Source organism: Vigna unguiculata, chromosome 4 (assembly GCF_037176805.1).
Source record: "Vigna unguiculata cultivar grain cowpea cultivar isolate G323 ecotype 2 chromosome 4, ASM3717680v1, whole genome shotgun sequence".
Lineage (NCBI taxonomy): Eukaryota > Viridiplantae > Streptophyta > Magnoliopsida > Fabales > Fabaceae > Vigna > Vigna unguiculata.
This window is the reverse complement of record NC_140795.1, coordinates 4,933,691-4,951,296: the sequence shown is the minus strand read 5'-3', so window position 1 is coordinate 4,951,296 and position 17,606 is coordinate 4,933,691. Positions and strand designations below refer to the sequence as shown.

Here is a 17,606-nt window from a genome sequence, read left to right as displayed (position 1 = left end):
TCACTGTTTCTGCATCAAACTAAGCCACAAAGTTAGTCACTCTAATTCAATGACAAAAACATTAACTAAGTTGTGAGTGGTAGACTACTTATGCATAAAGTTAGCCTCCACATATGAATTTTCGTGTGCCATCTTATTCCTCACTTTGGCCTAAGTTTTCATCATTCTTATACAAATTAGATTGTGTTTGCATCATTGCTTAACAATTCCTTTGCTAATTTGGTAGCCTTAGCTCATTTTGGTCATTTTCTAGTTCATTTTTTGAGTTTTGAGTAGGCAAACTCGAATTACCTTGTTAATTCTGAGTTGTGATGTTTTCTCCACCTCTCTTGTGTTAATTAGAACTTGTCCAATTAGTTTTATAATAGTTATATGCACTAGTGTACTTAATTTCTAAATTTTTGCACTTTTAGCCTAGTTTAGTGGTACTTTTAGGTGTTAAGGACCAAGATTTGGAGTTGTTGTTGATTTTTGTCGTGTGAGTTCCTTTCTAGTCATGTTTTGGCATTAGAAACTTGTGTGGATAGTTAGATTAAAGTTTCATAGGTTAGGGTAGTACATGCACATAATTTAGTAGACTAGTCTTGGTTTTAGGTAGTGATTTTGTGTAAATCTGTTTGGAGGCAGCTTGTGTGTTAGGATTAAGTTTTCCTAAGTCATTTTAAACTTGTCTAGGTAGTTTCTATCCACTTCTACCCGTGATTTAGCATAACCATAGTTTTTAGCCTAGTTTTAGTGTCTTTTAGGAGGTTTTAGGTAGTGAAACTTTGAGTTTTAGGTAGGATTTAAGTTTTGAGTTATTTCTTAGGTTCCTTTTGTCATTTTAAGCTTGTTGAGTAGGTTCTTGGTGCTGTTTTTACCAGTTTTCATAGTTAGCATATTAGAGCAAAAATGCAAAAAGTCAACTCTTGGTCAACTTAGCAACTTTTAATCCAATTTAGTGTTTATTTAGGCCATTGTTTCAGCTGCATTTTCTGCCATAGGATCACTGTTTCTGCATCAAACTAAGCCACAAAGTTAGTCACTCTAATTCAATGACAAAAACATTAACTAAGTTGTGAGTGGTAGACTACTTATGCATAAAGTTAGCCTCCACATATGAATTTTCGTGTGCCATCTTATTCCTCACTTTGGCCTAAGTTTTCATCATTCTTATACAAATTAGATTGTGTTTGCATCATTGCTTAACAATTCCTTTGCTAATTTGGTAGCCTTAGCTCATTTTGGTCATTTTCTAGTTCATTTTTTGAGTTTTGAGTAGGCAAACTCGAATTACCTTGTTAATTCTGAGTTGTGATGTTTTCTCCACCTCTCTTGTGTTAATTAGAACTTGTCCAATTAGTTTTATAATAGTTATATGCACTAGTGTACTTAATTTCTAAATTTTTGCACTTTTAGCCTAGTTTAGTGGTACTTTTAGGTGTTAAGGACCAAGATTTGGAGTTGTTGTTGATTTTTGTCGTGTGAGTTCCTTTCTAGTCATGTTTTGGCATTAGAAACTTGTGTGGATAGTTAGATTAAAGTTTCATAGGTTAGGGTAGTACATGCACATAATTTAGTAGACTAGTCTTGGTTTTAGGTAGTGATTTTGTGTAAATCTGTTTGGAGGCAGCTTGTGTGTTAGGATTAAGTTTTCCTAAGTCATTTTAAACTTGTCTAGGTAGTTTCTATCCACTTCTACCCGTGATTTAGCATAACCATAGTTTTTAGCCTAGTTTTAGTGTCTTTTAGGAGGTTTTAGGTAGTGAAACTTTGAGTTTTAGGTAGGATTTAAGTTTTGAGTTATTTCTTAGGTTCCTTTTGTCATTTTAAGCTTGTTGAGTAGGTTCTTGGTGCTGTTTTTACCAGTTTTCATAGTTAGCATATTAGAGCAAAAATGCAAAAAGTCAACTCTTGGTCAACTTAGCAACTTTTAATCCAATTTAGTGTTTATTTAGGCCATTGTTTCAGCTGCATTTTCTGCCATAGGATCACTGTTTCTGCATCAAACTAAGCCACAAAGTTAGTCACTCTAATTCAATGACAAAAACATTAACTAAGTTGTGAGTGGTAGACTACTTATGCATAAAGTTAGCCTCCACATATGAATTTTCGTGTGCCATCTTATTCCTCACTTTGGCCTAAGTTTTCATCATTCTTATACAAATTAGATTGTGTTTGCATCATTGCTTAACAATTCCTTTGCTAATTTGGTAGCCTTAGCTCATTTTGGTCATTTTCTAGTTCATTTTTTGAGTTTTGAGTAGGCAAACTCGAATTACCTTGTTAATTCTGAGTTGTGATGTTTTCTCCACCTCTCTTGTGTTAATTAGAACTTGTCCAATTAGTTTTATAATAGTTATATGCACTAGTGTACTTAATTTCTAAATTTTTGCACTTTTAGCCTAGTTTAGTGGTACTTTTAGGTGTTAAGGACCAAGATTTGGAGTTGTTGTTGATTTTTGTCGTGTGAGTTCCTTTCTAGTCATGTTTTGGCATTAGAAACTTGTGTGGATAGTTAGATTAAAGTTTCATAGGTTAGGGTAGTACATGCACATAATTTAGTAGACTAGTCTTGGTTTTAGGTAGTGATTTTGTGTAAATCTGTTTGGAGGCAGCTTGTGTGTTAGGATTAAGTTTTCCTAAGTCATTTTAAACTTGTCTAGGTAGTTTCTATCCACTTCTACCCGTGATTTAGCATAACCATAGTTTTTAGCCTAGTTTTAGTGTCTTTTAGGAGGTTTTAGGTAGTGAAACTTTGAGTTTTAGGTAGAATTTAAGTTTTGAGTTATTTCTTAGGTTCCTTTTCTCATTTTAAGCTTGTTGAGTAGGTTCTTGGTGCTGTTTTTACCAGTTTTCATAGTTAGCATATTAGAGCAAAAATGCAAAAAGTCAACTCTTGGTCAACTTAGCAACTTTTAATCCAATTTAGTGTTTATTTGGGCCACTGTTTCAGCTGCTTTTTCTGTCATGGGATCACTGTTTCTGCATCAAACTAAGCGTCAAAGATAGTCACTTTAATTCAATGAGAAAAACATTAACTAAGTTTTGAGTGGTAGACTACTTATGCATAAAGTTAGCCTCACATATGAATTTTCGTGTGCCATCTTATTGCTCACTTTGGCCTAAGTTTTCATCATTCTTATACAAATTAGATTGTGTTTGCATCATTGCTTAACAATTCCTTTGCTAATTTGGTAGCCTTAGCTCATTTTGGCCATTTTCTAGTTCATTTTTTGAGTTTTGCCTAGGCAAACTCGAATTACCTTGTTAATTCTGAGTTGTGATCTTTTCTCCACCTTTCTTTTGTTAATTATAATACGTGTATTGAAGCATCCTAAACATTCTCCATCAGTTTACACTTGCGTTTAAGGTTCAAATAAAAAAGTCAAAGTTTAGTCAATTTTCTAAATGGCTTCTTCTTTTGCAGGTACATTGACTATCTTCTTTTGTAGTTCCTCAACCCTTGTCTGGTGTTTTTGGTATGTAGCTTTCATTGTAAATTTTTTGTTGTTGTTTGAATATATATGATTGAAGTATGATTATAGCAAATACTAATTGCTTTATTCAATTGCTACCTTGAAATCAAGTATACTACCTTTCATATGCCTTCTACATTCATGGGCTTAAGTAGTAATAGGTTTATTACTTAAGTCTAATGTTTGATAATTGTCCTTTGTTGCACTTATCCAGTGTAACATAACATTTTCGTCCTTTGGTTTGTCCTAGGACATGGCCGAATTTCTCATCCAATTGTATATGTGAATTGCTATTGGACTAAAATAATACTATAAAATTGGTGCAAAAATTGAAATCAAGTTAAGTAGAGGTGTGCTAGAATGAAGAAATTATTCGTGCACCCTCTATCTTTGCCTTCTACATGCATGGGCTTAAGTAGTAATAGGTTTATTACTTAAGTCTCATGTTTGATAATTGTACTTTGTTGCACTAGCATAGTGTAACATAACATTTGTCTCCTTTGGCTTGTCCCAGGACATGGCCGAAGTTCCCATCCACCGTGGTTGGATGTATGACCGTTGTTATCCTGGAAGAAGAGGTTTGAAGGAAGATTTTATCATAGGAGTTGAGGACTTTATTTGGACGGCTCGACAATATAAATATTATGCTCTTGATGGAGGGATTAGATGTCCATGCTTAAAGTGCCAATGCACTAAAATTTTGAAAGACGAGGTGGTTAAAGTTCATTTATACCAAAAAGGATTCATGCCAAATTACAAGATTTGGACATTTCATGGTGAAGAAATGCCCTCTGTTGATTTGACTGCACAAGAAAATTGCCTTCATAGTTCAAGTACTGTTGCACACACCTCTGAGATGGATCAATTTATGTATATGCAAGAAATGGTGAATGATGCTCTTAATCGACATCCTTCATTTGAAGAACAAGACAATAGCCGTTTAGAAGAGTCTCCAAACGAAGCCACTCAGAGGTTTTACAATTTATTGGCAGAGGCAAATCAACCTGTATTTGAAGGGGTAACAGAGTCGAAACTATCAGTATGCGTTAGACTTTTGACATGCAAATCTAATTGGAACATTCCTAACCAAGCATTAGACAATATGGCAAAAATCTATTTAGATCTAACACCACCAAATAATTCTTTACCAAAGAATTATTATGAAGCCAAGAGATTAGTTTCAAAGTTGGGATTAGAGTCTAAGAAGATTGATTGTTGTGTTAATGGGTGTATGCTTTTTTATGACAACGATAATGGCAAAAATGATGCATCATTACTTGAATGCAAATTTTTTGGACAAGCTCGATATCACACAATCCATGCAGGAAGAAGGCAAAAAAAACCAATTCCATTGAAGTCTATGTTCTACTTGTCTATAGTTCCAAGATTACAAAGAATGTTTGCTTCAATGGAAACAGCACAACACATGACATGGCATTATGAGAACAAAACTCAAGGAGTGCTACGTCATCCATCTGACGGTGAAGCCTGGAAGCACTTCGATCGAAAACATGAATCCTTCGCCAGTGATCCTCGTAACGTTCGACTTGGTCTATGTTCGGATGGATTTAATCCATACATCCAGGCATCGTCTTCACCATATTCTTGTTGGCCTGTGATTGTTACTCCATACAATCTTCCACCTGAGATGTGTATGACAAAGCCTTTCATGTTTTTAACATGTCTAATACCAGGTCCATGTAATCCAAAGGCATCCATAGATGTTTATTTGGAGCCTTTGATTGATGATTTGAATAAGTTGTGGAATGGTATTTGGACGTATGATGTTTCAAAGAAGCAAAATTTCCTTATGAGGGCGGCTTTGATGTGGACAATTAATGACTTCCCTGCATATGGAATGTTATCTGGTTGGAGCACACATGGTAAATTAGCTTGTCCACATTGCATGGAGCACACTAAGACATTCACATTGAATTATGGTCGGAAAAGTTGTTGGTTTGACTGCCATCGGAGGTTCTTGGCCATTGACCATCCATTTAGGAGAAACAAAAAGGCATTTCGCAAAGGGGAAGTTGAAACGGATAGGCCACCTCCTAGGTTAACCCCATCACAAGTTTGGAGAAGGGTCAAAGATTATCCAAAAGTGACTGAAACTGGTGTGACAAGGATAGATGGGTATGGAGAGTGGCATAATTGGACCAAAAGAAGCATATTTTGGGATCTTCCATACTGGAAAGATAACTTGCTAAGACATAATCTCGATGTCATGCATATAGAAAAAAATTTCTTTGACAACATCTTTAACACCGTGATGAATGTTAGTGGCAAGACTAAAGATAATGACAAGGCAAGAAAAGATTTATCTTTATATTGTGGCCGAAAAGACTTGCAGTTGAAGCCACAATCTAACGGGCGGTTGCTCAAACCAAAAGCAAATTACACCTTCACAAAAGATGAATCTAAAATAGTTTGTCGTTGGATCAAGGAACTAAGAATGCCAGATGGCTATTCTTCAAACTTGGCAAGATGTGCTAATATCGAAAAGGGTAGTATTCACGGTATGAAAAGTCATGATTGTCATGTCTTCATGGAGACATTACTCCCTGTTGCGTTCAGCTCATTGCCAATGCACGTGTTAAATCCTCTAATAGAAATTAGTCATTTTTTCAAAGACTTATGCTCAACGACACTAAAGGAGCATTCACTGAAAATGTTAGAGGAAAATATTCCAATTATTCTTTGCAAATTGGAAAGAATATTCCCTCCCGAGTTCTTTGATTCAATGGAGCATCTCCCTGTTCATTTGCCATATGAAGCATGGCTTGGTGGGCCAGTGCAATATAGGTGGATGTATCCATTTGAAAGGTGATAAACCATGATTACTATATCTTTGTATGTTTTAGACTTTTATTCTCGTTTCAAATCACAATCTATTCATTTCTTTTTATAGATTTATGGGGGAATCAAAACGTTCTGTAAAAAATAAAGCCAAAGTGGAAGGATCAATTTGTGCAGCCTACTTGCATCGTGAAACAACATATTTTTGTTCTCATTATTTCAAGAACTTCATCTTGTCGCCTAGCAATGTTAGGAATGAAACACACTGGCAAAATGAAACATGTGACTCAACATTATCAGTGTTTCGACAAGTTGGTCGTCACGCAGGCAAGGAGCTGACTTATTGGTTAACTGATGTTGAATTCAACTCTGCTCATGTCCATGTGTTAATCAATTGCGCTGAAGTTAAATCGTACCTTGAGTATGTTCTAATCTCAATCTCAGCACCTTAATCAGGAAGTTTATATACTTATTATTAATTGTATTCTTATGTAATAGCTCATTCGTCGTGGCTAATCAAGTACATGAGGGAACTGCTTCTGCTCGAATATACTCAGAGTTTCCTTACTGGTTCAAACATCAAGTATGTATGCTCCTATTTCTTAAACAAATTGTTGTTATCCAAATTCATGTAACAATTTATTGTTGCATATTTGTAGGTTTATAATGCGCCATTAAGTCTCAAAAATCAAGATTTAAGAGATTTGGCAAATTGGCCCATGAGATGCGTAAAAGAATGGCACACATACTTTGTTAATGGGTATAAGTTTCACACTAATGAATGGTCCAAAGGAAAGAAGACAATTAACTGTGGTGTGTACGTGAAGGGCATTACAGAGGGAGGTTATGATGATTTTTATGGAATAATTCATAAAATATTTGAGCTAGAGTACAACAGTTGTACTTCTCCAAAGAAAGTAGTTGTTTTTTATTGTGAATGGTTTGATCCTTCTAGAGATGGTACAAGGGTGAATCCTAGGTATAATATTGTTGAACTTGAAATGAGTAAAAGATACCGACCTTTTGATCCATTCATTCTAGCTAATAATGTTAGACAAGTTTACTATGTCCCATATCCAGCATTTCGGAGCATCGACAAAAGTGGTTGGTGTGTTGCGATACAAACTAAGCCTAGGGGTCGCATTGAGTCAAATGAGGTGGAAGAAGATATTCCATATCAAGTTGATGAAATGTCACATGCCCATGAAATAATCGATGTTGAAAGTGTATCTACATTGCATGACTTTGATGGTGCTCCTGAAGAATTGGAAGGAGAAATACAAGAAGAAGATGGAGAAGAAGAAGAAGAAGAGGAAGATGAAGAAGATGAAGACGACCAAGAAGAAGAAGAAGAAGAAGATTATGATGATGATGATGATGATGATGACGACGACGACGAGTATGACGATCATGGCAAAAATGATGAGGAGGAGGATGACGATGATGATTGAATTATTTAGTTGTTGTGATATGTTGTTGTGGTTGTTGTAATTGTTAAATTTATGTAAAAGATTCATTAACTATGTTTTGGCAAACTTTAAATATTTCACTTATAAAAGTATTATTTTGTGGTTGGTAATGTGAACTACACTTGTCATTTTAAACTGTAAAATAACTATCTTGTTAATATTTGATGTTCAATTTTGTTGTTTTATATAGTTTGACTGCTGCAATGTCACCTAGACGTCCATCTAGTTCCGATAAAGGGAAGAAGACAAAGCCAAGAAGACAGCCAGCACGGTATATCATAAGGGTTCCTGGCCAAATACCACAGAGTGCGCCCATTCAGGCACCATCACTTGCTAGGGTACCCACACCACACCTTGTCGGGGTTACCACACCATCTACATCCATTCCGTCACCACACCCTATTGTGGTACCCACACTAGATCCCACCATGGTACTCACACCACCTACCTCCACACCACACCCTACTGTGGTTCCTGCACCACCTACCTTCACAGCACACCCTACCGTGGTTCCAGCACCAGCTACCTTCACACCAAACCCTACTGTGGCTCCTGCACCACCTACCTCCACACCACAACCTTCCCATCAAGGATCCTCCCCTGTTGTGGTTCACACTTCTTCTAGACCTTCCTCATCCTCTAATCCCTCTCCTGATGTTGCTCCTACAGCAGATGCTCCTGATTCAGCTGCTGATGATGTTGACCCTCCTCTCCATGAGTGACCGATGATTGAGCCTTTTAATCGGGGGTAATATCTATTTAGATCTTAAATACTAATTTGTATGCCATGACTTGTTATTTGCCTTGCCTTCTTTTTGATGACTTTTATGCATTTATATTTAGGTTTGTTCCTTCTAGAGTTGCTTCTCAGGCAATCACAAGATCTATTAAGCAACAGTTCCTTTCGTCTTGGCCATCATGGGGAGCCATACCTCCAGAAGAGAAAGAACCTTTTTGGCAACGATTTAAGGTAAAACGTCATGAAACTTATTTTCATTCTATATTTATGTATGTATTTCAAAGGAAAAGTAGATGGTCACTGCTATTAGACTTTAAATACCATGCATATTGTGTTGTCAACATCATATGTACTTGATTTATTATTACAGAGATCGGTTCAGTGGAGACTTGAGCACGAAGGTCAAATTAAAAAAAATTTCCACTCTAAAGCATCTCATAGGCTATCTGAGATGTTTAGAGATGCCCGGATTGCAGGAGAGCGCCCTTATTGGATTGGGGACCATATCTGGAATCGATTGCTAGAACATTGGAATTCTCCTTCTTATCGCAACAAGCAAATTACAGCCCAGAGGAATAGAGCTTCAGAAAAGGGTGGCACCCTACACACAGGTGGTTCCATTACCACTCATGAGCATGCCCTTCGTATGGTATAAACCTTAATCTTTTTTATTTTCATATTATGATATAATTTACTTCTTTTAAAATCGATGTATACATATAACAATTTATTTTGTTAAAGGAAAAAGAGTTGGGGCGAGAGGCATATATTGATGAGGTATTTTACCAAACTCATCTTCGCAAGGGATCTGGCCAGTTTGTTGATGAAAGGTCTCGAAGAACACATGTAAGGAAATCCTTTTACTATTTATTATTTCCTTTAAACTTATATGCTGTACCTTATTTAACTAATTTGTCATTGTTTTCTTTAACAGGAAGAATTTTCAACTAGACTCTCACAGGTTAGATCTGAGCAAGGGTCCTGTGCTGAGGCGTCAGAGCATAATGATGAGGAAGATGTCATTAGGACACAGTGTTGGGTTGATGTTGTCGGCGGAAAAAATAAAGGAAGACTTTATGGCACTGGAGAACTTGGCAAAGGTTACACTGCTGGAAGAGGTATCCACAAACAACAAGCATCTTCTTCCAGCAATGCTGAGGAGGCCGTGAACCGACTCACGCAACGACTAGAAGAACGTGATCAAGCTTATGAAAATTTGACAAGGCAGTTTCAAAACTTCCAAAATCTAGTCATGGCCTTTCTACCTCCTGATGCCCAGACCCGTCTTCAACAACAGCAGTCCAACCCAACACCGCCCCAGCAACAACCCACACCAGTCCAACTCACACCAGTCCAACCCACTCCAGTCCAGCCCACTCCAGTCCAGCCCACTCCAGTCCAGCCACAGATTGAGCAACAAGAAGACCCTACAGAAGAAAATCATTTAGATGATTATGTAGATTATTAGGACATTTTTCTATACTGAGTTTGTTATTTATGTATGCTTTTACATTAGTTAAACATATATAACCTATGAGATTGTGATTGAAAGATGTTTATCTTTATTTGACTTTTATATGCAGACTCTGAAAATATTTATGCGTGTGATGTCTGTATAAGATACCTGTCTGGATTGGCTATGGATAACTATAAGATGGGCAGGTCTGATTGTATTTGTGAGATTGCAGGTTTGATAAATTTTGTGGACAGTGCGAATACAAACTGCACTGGAAAACTGTTTTCAAATTACCGACGGATTATTCCGTCGACAATCCGTCGGAAAATGCTGCGTCGAATGCATGTAAATACCGACGGATATTGCTGTCCGTAATTTCCGACGGATCCTGCGGACGGTACTTACCGACGGATTCCGCGGTCGGTAATTACCGACGGATACCACGATCGGTAATTATCGACGGATAACGCGGTCGATAATTACCGACGGATACTGCGATCGGTAATTATCGACGGGCAGTATCCGTCGGTAACTGTTAGCTACGACCCTTTTACCGACGGATTTTGGCTCGTCGGTAATCCGTCAGAAAAAGTGATTTACCGACGGATATATGTTGGTATCGACGGATCTCGACCGTCGGTAATATCTATTTTTTTTGTAGTGTTTTAACATACTTTTTTTATCTATTTTTAATTTATCACATTTAATCACTTTTAGATTATGACATCACATCATTATAAAAAATAAAGAATAAATAATTAAAAATAATTGAAGTAGTAAATTAAAAATGTGTCAAAAAAATAAGTTAAAATATTATTATTCTTTTAAAGATGAAATTGATAGTCTCGACTCTTTCTATCGTCAATATTCCTATTCTTCCAAAATGAAGAATATTCATGTCCTAATTAATTGATTATAAAATGTATATTTTTGAAATGTTTTATTTATATATTTTTTAAAAAAAGCCGTGCATCCTAGTTTGTGGTTATATATATATGAAAATTGAAGTAATTTGGTAAGGATTATACATCATGGAGGGAAATTATTTTGCCGAAGATTAATAATGTTTTGAGCTTAATATTCCGTGAAGTTACTTGAAAGACAAAAATGTATTGTTTAGATGAATGTAATAATGTTACATTCTAAATCAATCATCGTTAGTTTAATTGTTTTATAACCATCTTGAAGCTTCAAACTATATAACTCGTAATCTGGTTTGCCTTGTTTTCTTAACAGTCATAATTGAAAACACATTTTTGTGATAGTGGTGACATGAAGGCACGTGGAAATGGCTCTTTCCAGCTTTCTCATCATGTTGTGTTGCCCTAGCTATGGAGGCTCTCCAATAATCATCACTGCACTTGTGTTGGGGAGCCATTTTCATTCTTCCATATCAACACTTTCACCTTTACTTTCCTTTTAAATTTTCTTATGTTAATAAATAGATTCTATGTTCTTCTTTTGGGATTCATCTTCTTCTAATTCCATCCATCTTATCATAACTTTACTTTAAACTTTTCCTTTCATCTTCCATCTATGATAACCTCAGGTTTCTTTGGAATATCAATTTCGATTATTATATATATGTAAAACTAAAAATTTATTTATTTATTTTTTATTTTTAGGGTACTTTAGTTAACAATTAACTAATTAAGAATCATTTTATTAGATGGAACTTTTAGAACATTTATTGTAACAATTAACGATCCTATCATCATATGATGCTTGTTGCACATAAATAAGAAAATATGCCTATTATTAGTTTTAATTATTCTATTTTGGTTCATCTAATGATGAATTTTAATCATTTAATTTGAATGGTTCATGATAAGGGTGAACATGCACAGAACTTTTCAATATCTAGTCTAGACTCAATGAAATGGATTGAATCTATAGCAAAAATTTAGTTAATACAGTTAAAATAGATATGGATAAGTTAAAATAGATACGGATTAAAATTCATATTATTTTAACTAAATCAACATGGACTTTTTTTTATTTAATTTAAATTAGATTAAAATTAGATTGAAATTAGATTGAATCCAATTTGTCAATGATATTAAATTCAACAAAATCGATATAATATATCTAACTATTAGGTTTATTATATATGGGTTCATCCGACTCAACTTGACTTTTGACTAGAATTTACTAATGTTGACCTTCGACCAAGGTCAACTCCACCAAACATTCTGCCAAAACCGACTTAATTTAGGTTGATCTTTCATCGACGTCGACTTGGTCAACCTTTGACCTAAAAGACTCAATCCACCATTGACCAGACTGTCTCGAGAGATCTTCGGTTGGACCAACTTAGTTAATCTTCGACCAAGTCGACTAAGTTGTACTTTGGTTGACCTTTGGTCAGAGCCGATCTAGCCAAGCTTCGATCGAGAACAACTCGCCTGACCTTAACTTGGGTTGACTCGATCGACCTTTCGTTGGCAGACTCGGTGAACCATCAGTCTGGTCGAATTTGTTGATCTTCAGTTGGATCGACTTAATTGATCTTTAGTCTGACCGACTCAGTTAATCTTTAGTTAGGTTGACTCGGTCACACTTCAATCGACCTTCAGCCGGGGTAGATTCAGTCAAAATTTTGGTTGGGGCTGACTTGGTAAAATTTTGTCAGGGTTAACTCAGCCAACCTTTAGCTGGGGCAACTTAGCCTTTTGTTAGAGCCAGCTCAGTTGCACTTCTTCGGGGATGACTTGGGTGGACATTTGATCAGGGATGACTCATTTTAGGATCCACTTGGTTGACTTTCGACCTTGATCGGTTAGACAGAGGTCAACTTTTGGCCTAGGCTTACTAGACCCAATGTTTGGTTGGGATCTATAAGGGTTGATCTTTGGCCCAAATCGACTCTAGTCAATCTTCAATCAAGGTTGACACTAGATGACATTCAACTAGTGTTGACTCGACTGAACTTTTATTGAGGTTGACTTATGTTGACCTTCGGCTTGATCCTTAACTGTCTTGGCTTGGCTGAGACACATCTTTGTTTTTGGATTTTCAAAATCCAAAATATCCGTTTTAAATCTAATCAAAATTTAATTAAGTGGTATGGGATTTGGATTTTCAAAATCCAAAAAATATTCAATTAAATTCAGTTAAGTGAAATGAATTTAAAAACTAAAATTATAGATTCGAATTTAATATAAATCTATTTAAATGACTTAAATATAATTTGATCTCATACAACTACCCTTATTCATTGACACATTTTAAAAATTGATAATTCCAGTCTAATCATTAACTTATCATATATATATATATATATATATATATATATATATATATATATATATATATATATATATATATATATATATATATATATATATATATATATATATGAAATAAAATCACAGAAGATACTATCAAACCAGAAAGAAATTAACATTGGATTTTCTTTTCATAATCAAAATCATTAAAAATTGGATGATAAGTTAACCATGACACTAAAATTTTTCATACTTCAAACGTGGGAACCAAAATCCAACAATCAAAACCTTCATTAATTAAGACACTATATTTTAAATTATAATCAAGTAATTAACACTGTGAGAGCCAAATTGTCCACACATCAAATTAGATGAAGTAAAAATACATATAAATCTAATATTTACATTGACAATCTAATTTCGATTTCACAAGATTTAATATTAACTATTTTTTTCTTTTGTAGTAAAATGTCTTGAGATTATCTCGTGGGATGTGGGACACCACATTGTCTATAAGAACATCCATGCTCCATATGATTCAATGTTATTTTCATTTTTGGATTAAAATAATGTTAGTTGTAGCTGTGATTGTCTTCAACTTGTCTATATAAATGACTGAAAAATGTCTATATACAAAGCATTGGATAAGAACACACTTTTTCAACATTTCTCCTCTTTTAATTAATAGACATTCTTGTGCATTGTCAAAAGTGCTGGTTTAACCTAAAATTACCTTATGTATTAGATCTGATATTATCAAAAATTTTAAGATAATATATCAATATTTTTTTTTCATATAAATTGTACATATTCACTCAACAAAAGAAATTTGTATCCACACCTGATTTTTTTTAAAAAAAAGAAAAACTAAAATTGAGGCCACAATTGATTACATGAAGAAATTATAGCACAATAAGGCCCTTCAGGTCACATGCCCAAACGTCTATTGGGTCCTATGAACTTGAGAAGATGACATAAAGCCCACATACACTGCACCATGTTCAACTTTTGGGCCGCTACTATGAAATAAAAACTTGGGCAACTTAGGCAACTTCTTCCTCCAGGTGTGTAAAAACTGGAAATGGCATTTTCTTCCTGCACCCTCATAATTTTTTCCCCCATTTTGTTCTTCTCAGAATATACAATCTGGAAATCATTTTTTGACTTCTAGAGAGTATAATTTAGAAGTTAAAAATGATTTTTTGAAATGTACGATCTATAATTTATTTTCCTTTTAAGAAAATACTTTCAGATTATACAATTTTAAAATAAAAAATATCTTTTAAATGGTGAAAGTCAAAAGTCGAATGAATTTCAGATTATATAATTCAGAAGTTTTTTTTTTTTTCAGTTTACACAATCCAAAAATTAGTTTGGATTCCAAATTATACGATCTAAAACGGACAAAATGAAAATAAAATAGGGTTAAATATGTTTTTTGTCCCTAAACTATCATAGAAAATTAGAAATGGTCCCTCATTGAAACTTTGGACTAATTTAGTTCCTCAACTTTATATATGTGTGTATTTAGTTCTTTTAACAAATTTTTTTTAAGTTTTTTTTTGACGTTTCAAACACATTTCATGATAGTATTTGAGTTATTTATATCGTTTAACTCATTTTTGCTTCAACGTTGGCTGAGAAACGAGTATAAAACGTCAAATAAACTTAACAAAATTTTGTTAAAATGACTAAATTTACCCAATTTTTAAAGATGAGAGACTAAATTAGTCTAAAGTTTCAAAGAGAGACTAATTCCAATTTTGACTAAAAGTTAAGGGACTAAAAACATATTTAACCAATAAAATATTATAAAGTTCAATAAGAAAATTACGGAGGTGCATGAAGAATTTGCAACTGGAAATTTGTGATGACTGTGGTTTGATAATATCCATTTTGGAATTAAAAGGGAGTGCGTAAAGATGTTTACAGGTGCAAAAGAAAAATATAATGAATCAATATTATACATCTCTACGGCACCCAACCATGATTATATTTCAAAATGCTCAATTTAATTCTTAAAATCCTATTTCATAGTTATATTAATCTCTAAAACTAAGAAAAAATTAAATAAATTCTCCAATTTCATAAGATTTTATTTAAGGGACTAGATTTTTTTTTTTCATTTTGGTTATAAATATACTTTATTATACAGTTTTAGAAAACTAAAACGACAATATACTCTTTTTAAAATATACTTTTTTTTCATCATTATATATATTGCGATATAATTTCTTGAAATAATATTTTAAAAAACCATGATTTTCCATAAGTTATACTACATAATCAATGTAATTTATCATTTTTACATCAATTAAATTAGAAGCGATGCAAATCTATTATTATATGAAATTCTCATTGTGTTCACTTCTACATTGGTCTGATTTAATTGATCTAGTATGTTATTATAAAATCCCTATTTCGTACTAGTGTTAATACCCATTTAAAGCTTATTAAAATAATACACCATTATCAATATCTCATTAATATAGGAAGAAAAGAAAAAAAAAAAAAAACAAATGAATCAAGTAGAAATCATAGGCTCTAGATTAACCTGCCTGGGATAGAAAGTGCAATTAAGGAAAAATAGACCAAATTAGAAAAAAATTATTCAAATAAAAAAGTTACAAAAAATATGTTTGGAATATGAAATCCTCGTGGAGGATAAGTGTAACATGTCTCAAAGTAACAGACAAAATATGAATATATATTAGACGTAAATAATGATAACACACTAATCAAAATCACATTATGATAAATTCACGTACTTTTAAAATAATTTAGTAAAACATTATCAACTCTAATCAAATTTAGTCAAACATATATACTTTTGGTGCTATATAATTTTCATCATTATACAATTATTTAAATGTTAAGTAAATGACACAATTTTCACAAAGATATCATCATGTTGGGAAAATTGGAGATTAAACAACATTTTTTTTATGGAACATTTCAAAACCTCGTCACCCATAAAATACAATATAGAATTGAACATTATAACAATAGAAGGTGAAAAAAAAAAGTTGATAAAGTTGGAGAATATGGTAGTTAAATATATAATTAAGTTTAGTTACACATATGTAGAAGAGAAATAAGAAAAAAAAATGTTAGTTTGGGTTCATTTAAGTGAAAACCCAACTAAAATGAATAAACATAGATGGATTTATAAGTTGATGGAGATAATTAATTTTTTTTAATCTCAATCCACCAATATATTAAAATAACAGTAAATAATTAGAAGTACTTAGTGACCGGAAAAAAAATATCACTATTTTATGACATTTGTAATCGAATCAGCGATGAAAATAGTTTAAAATTATATATATATATATATATATATATATATATATATATATATATATATTTGTCGTTAGCAATCGAAAAAAAGGATCGCTAAGATTTTAATACGAGCTACCGAATTTGTTACGGAAATTTTAATGACTAAATTGGTCTCCAAGAGTTAAACATGACCAATCCTTTTAGCAATCGATTAACGACTACAATTTCAGTGATTATTTAGTGACCAAATTTTGACTCATCGCTAAGTGGTTTGCAACTAGGATTTTCGTCACTATTTCCATTTAGTCTTTATTTTGTTCACAAAATAATCTACGACCGATTTTTGGTCATTTAAGCGACCAAAATGGGTGGTCACTGTAACGCCCCATTTAATTATTATGCGAAATTAAAGGAAACGTCACACCGAAATAGTACTGTAGCGTAGTCCTGGGGTTCTTAACACAACCCTTACAACTTGGGCACACCACGATACCAACGGAAACCAAATACAAGGCTAGCAAAAGAGAAAAGAGTAGCAAGGCGTAAAACAATACATGGGCCATAGCCCTAACGAAAACCATGAGAAATTAAAAGAGATCCAGCCCCGATGGCTAAGCAGCGGAATCGCCATTTCCTTGCTGACCACGAGAACCTCGCCCATCTGCTCCCATCAATCAAATTGATGATCATCGCAAGAAAGAAGAACCACATACAAGACAACCACGCAACAACAGGGTAAGCTAGAGCCAACAACATTTATATCATACAGTCAAATATCTATTTTCACCATTCAATATCCATACAACATCCAAGCATGTTTTGACTTTCCAATCAATACACTAAAACTTGACTCGACTCATCCGGATACGTATAACTTGGTCGGATTCAGCGGATGTTGACACTTGTGGTGGATACCTCTGCTCACCCCCGAGCTATGTGTTACAAGTGTTATAATGAATCAATTTTCCCTCACCACAAGGTTAGCCCTTAATGAATGTTGGGCCTCCTGCTACTCTCACCATAGGAGTCAGTCCGCTCTAGGTGAGACTAGCTGACTCCTTAGAGTGTTAGGATGCAACCTTACCTTGAATCCTTACCTAGTTATACAGATGGGGCATCACCATGGACACCCACTAACAGGGGCCATGAGATTACATCCCGACCACTGAAGCACGA

General features: G+C 34.0%; 3 protein-coding genes across 3 annotated transcripts; all 3 read left to right on the top strand.

Moving 5' to 3' along the window:
- Window positions 1-3,975: 3,975 nt before the first annotated feature.
- LOC146886676 (uncharacterized) lies at window positions 3,976-6,288 on the top strand. The gene has a single exon (XM_085671777.1). It carries the CDS (start codon window positions 3,976-3,978, stop codon window positions 6,286-6,288), a length of 2,313 nt encoding a protein of 770 aa, XP_085527903.1.
- A 70-nt stretch (window positions 6,289-6,358) lies between these two features.
- On the top strand, window positions 6,359-7,708 carry LOC146886675 (uncharacterized). The gene is made up of 3 exons (XM_085672636.1): window positions 6,359-6,678; window positions 6,756-6,840; window positions 6,917-7,708. The coding sequence occupies exons 1-3, from the start codon at window positions 6,374-6,376 to the stop codon at window positions 7,706-7,708; spliced, it is 1,182 nt and encodes a 393-aa protein (XP_085528762.1). The 5' UTR covers window positions 6,359-6,373.
- A 1,121-nt stretch (window positions 7,709-8,829) lies between these two features.
- On the top strand, window positions 8,830-9,933 carry LOC146886674 (uncharacterized). The gene is made up of 3 exons (XM_085671778.1): window positions 8,830-9,114; window positions 9,207-9,311; window positions 9,400-9,933. Exons 1-3 carry the CDS (start codon window positions 8,917-8,919, stop codon window positions 9,931-9,933), a joined length of 837 nt encoding a protein of 278 aa, XP_085527904.1. The 5' UTR covers window positions 8,830-8,916.
- The last annotated feature ends 7,673 nt before the right edge of the window (window positions 9,934-17,606 follow it).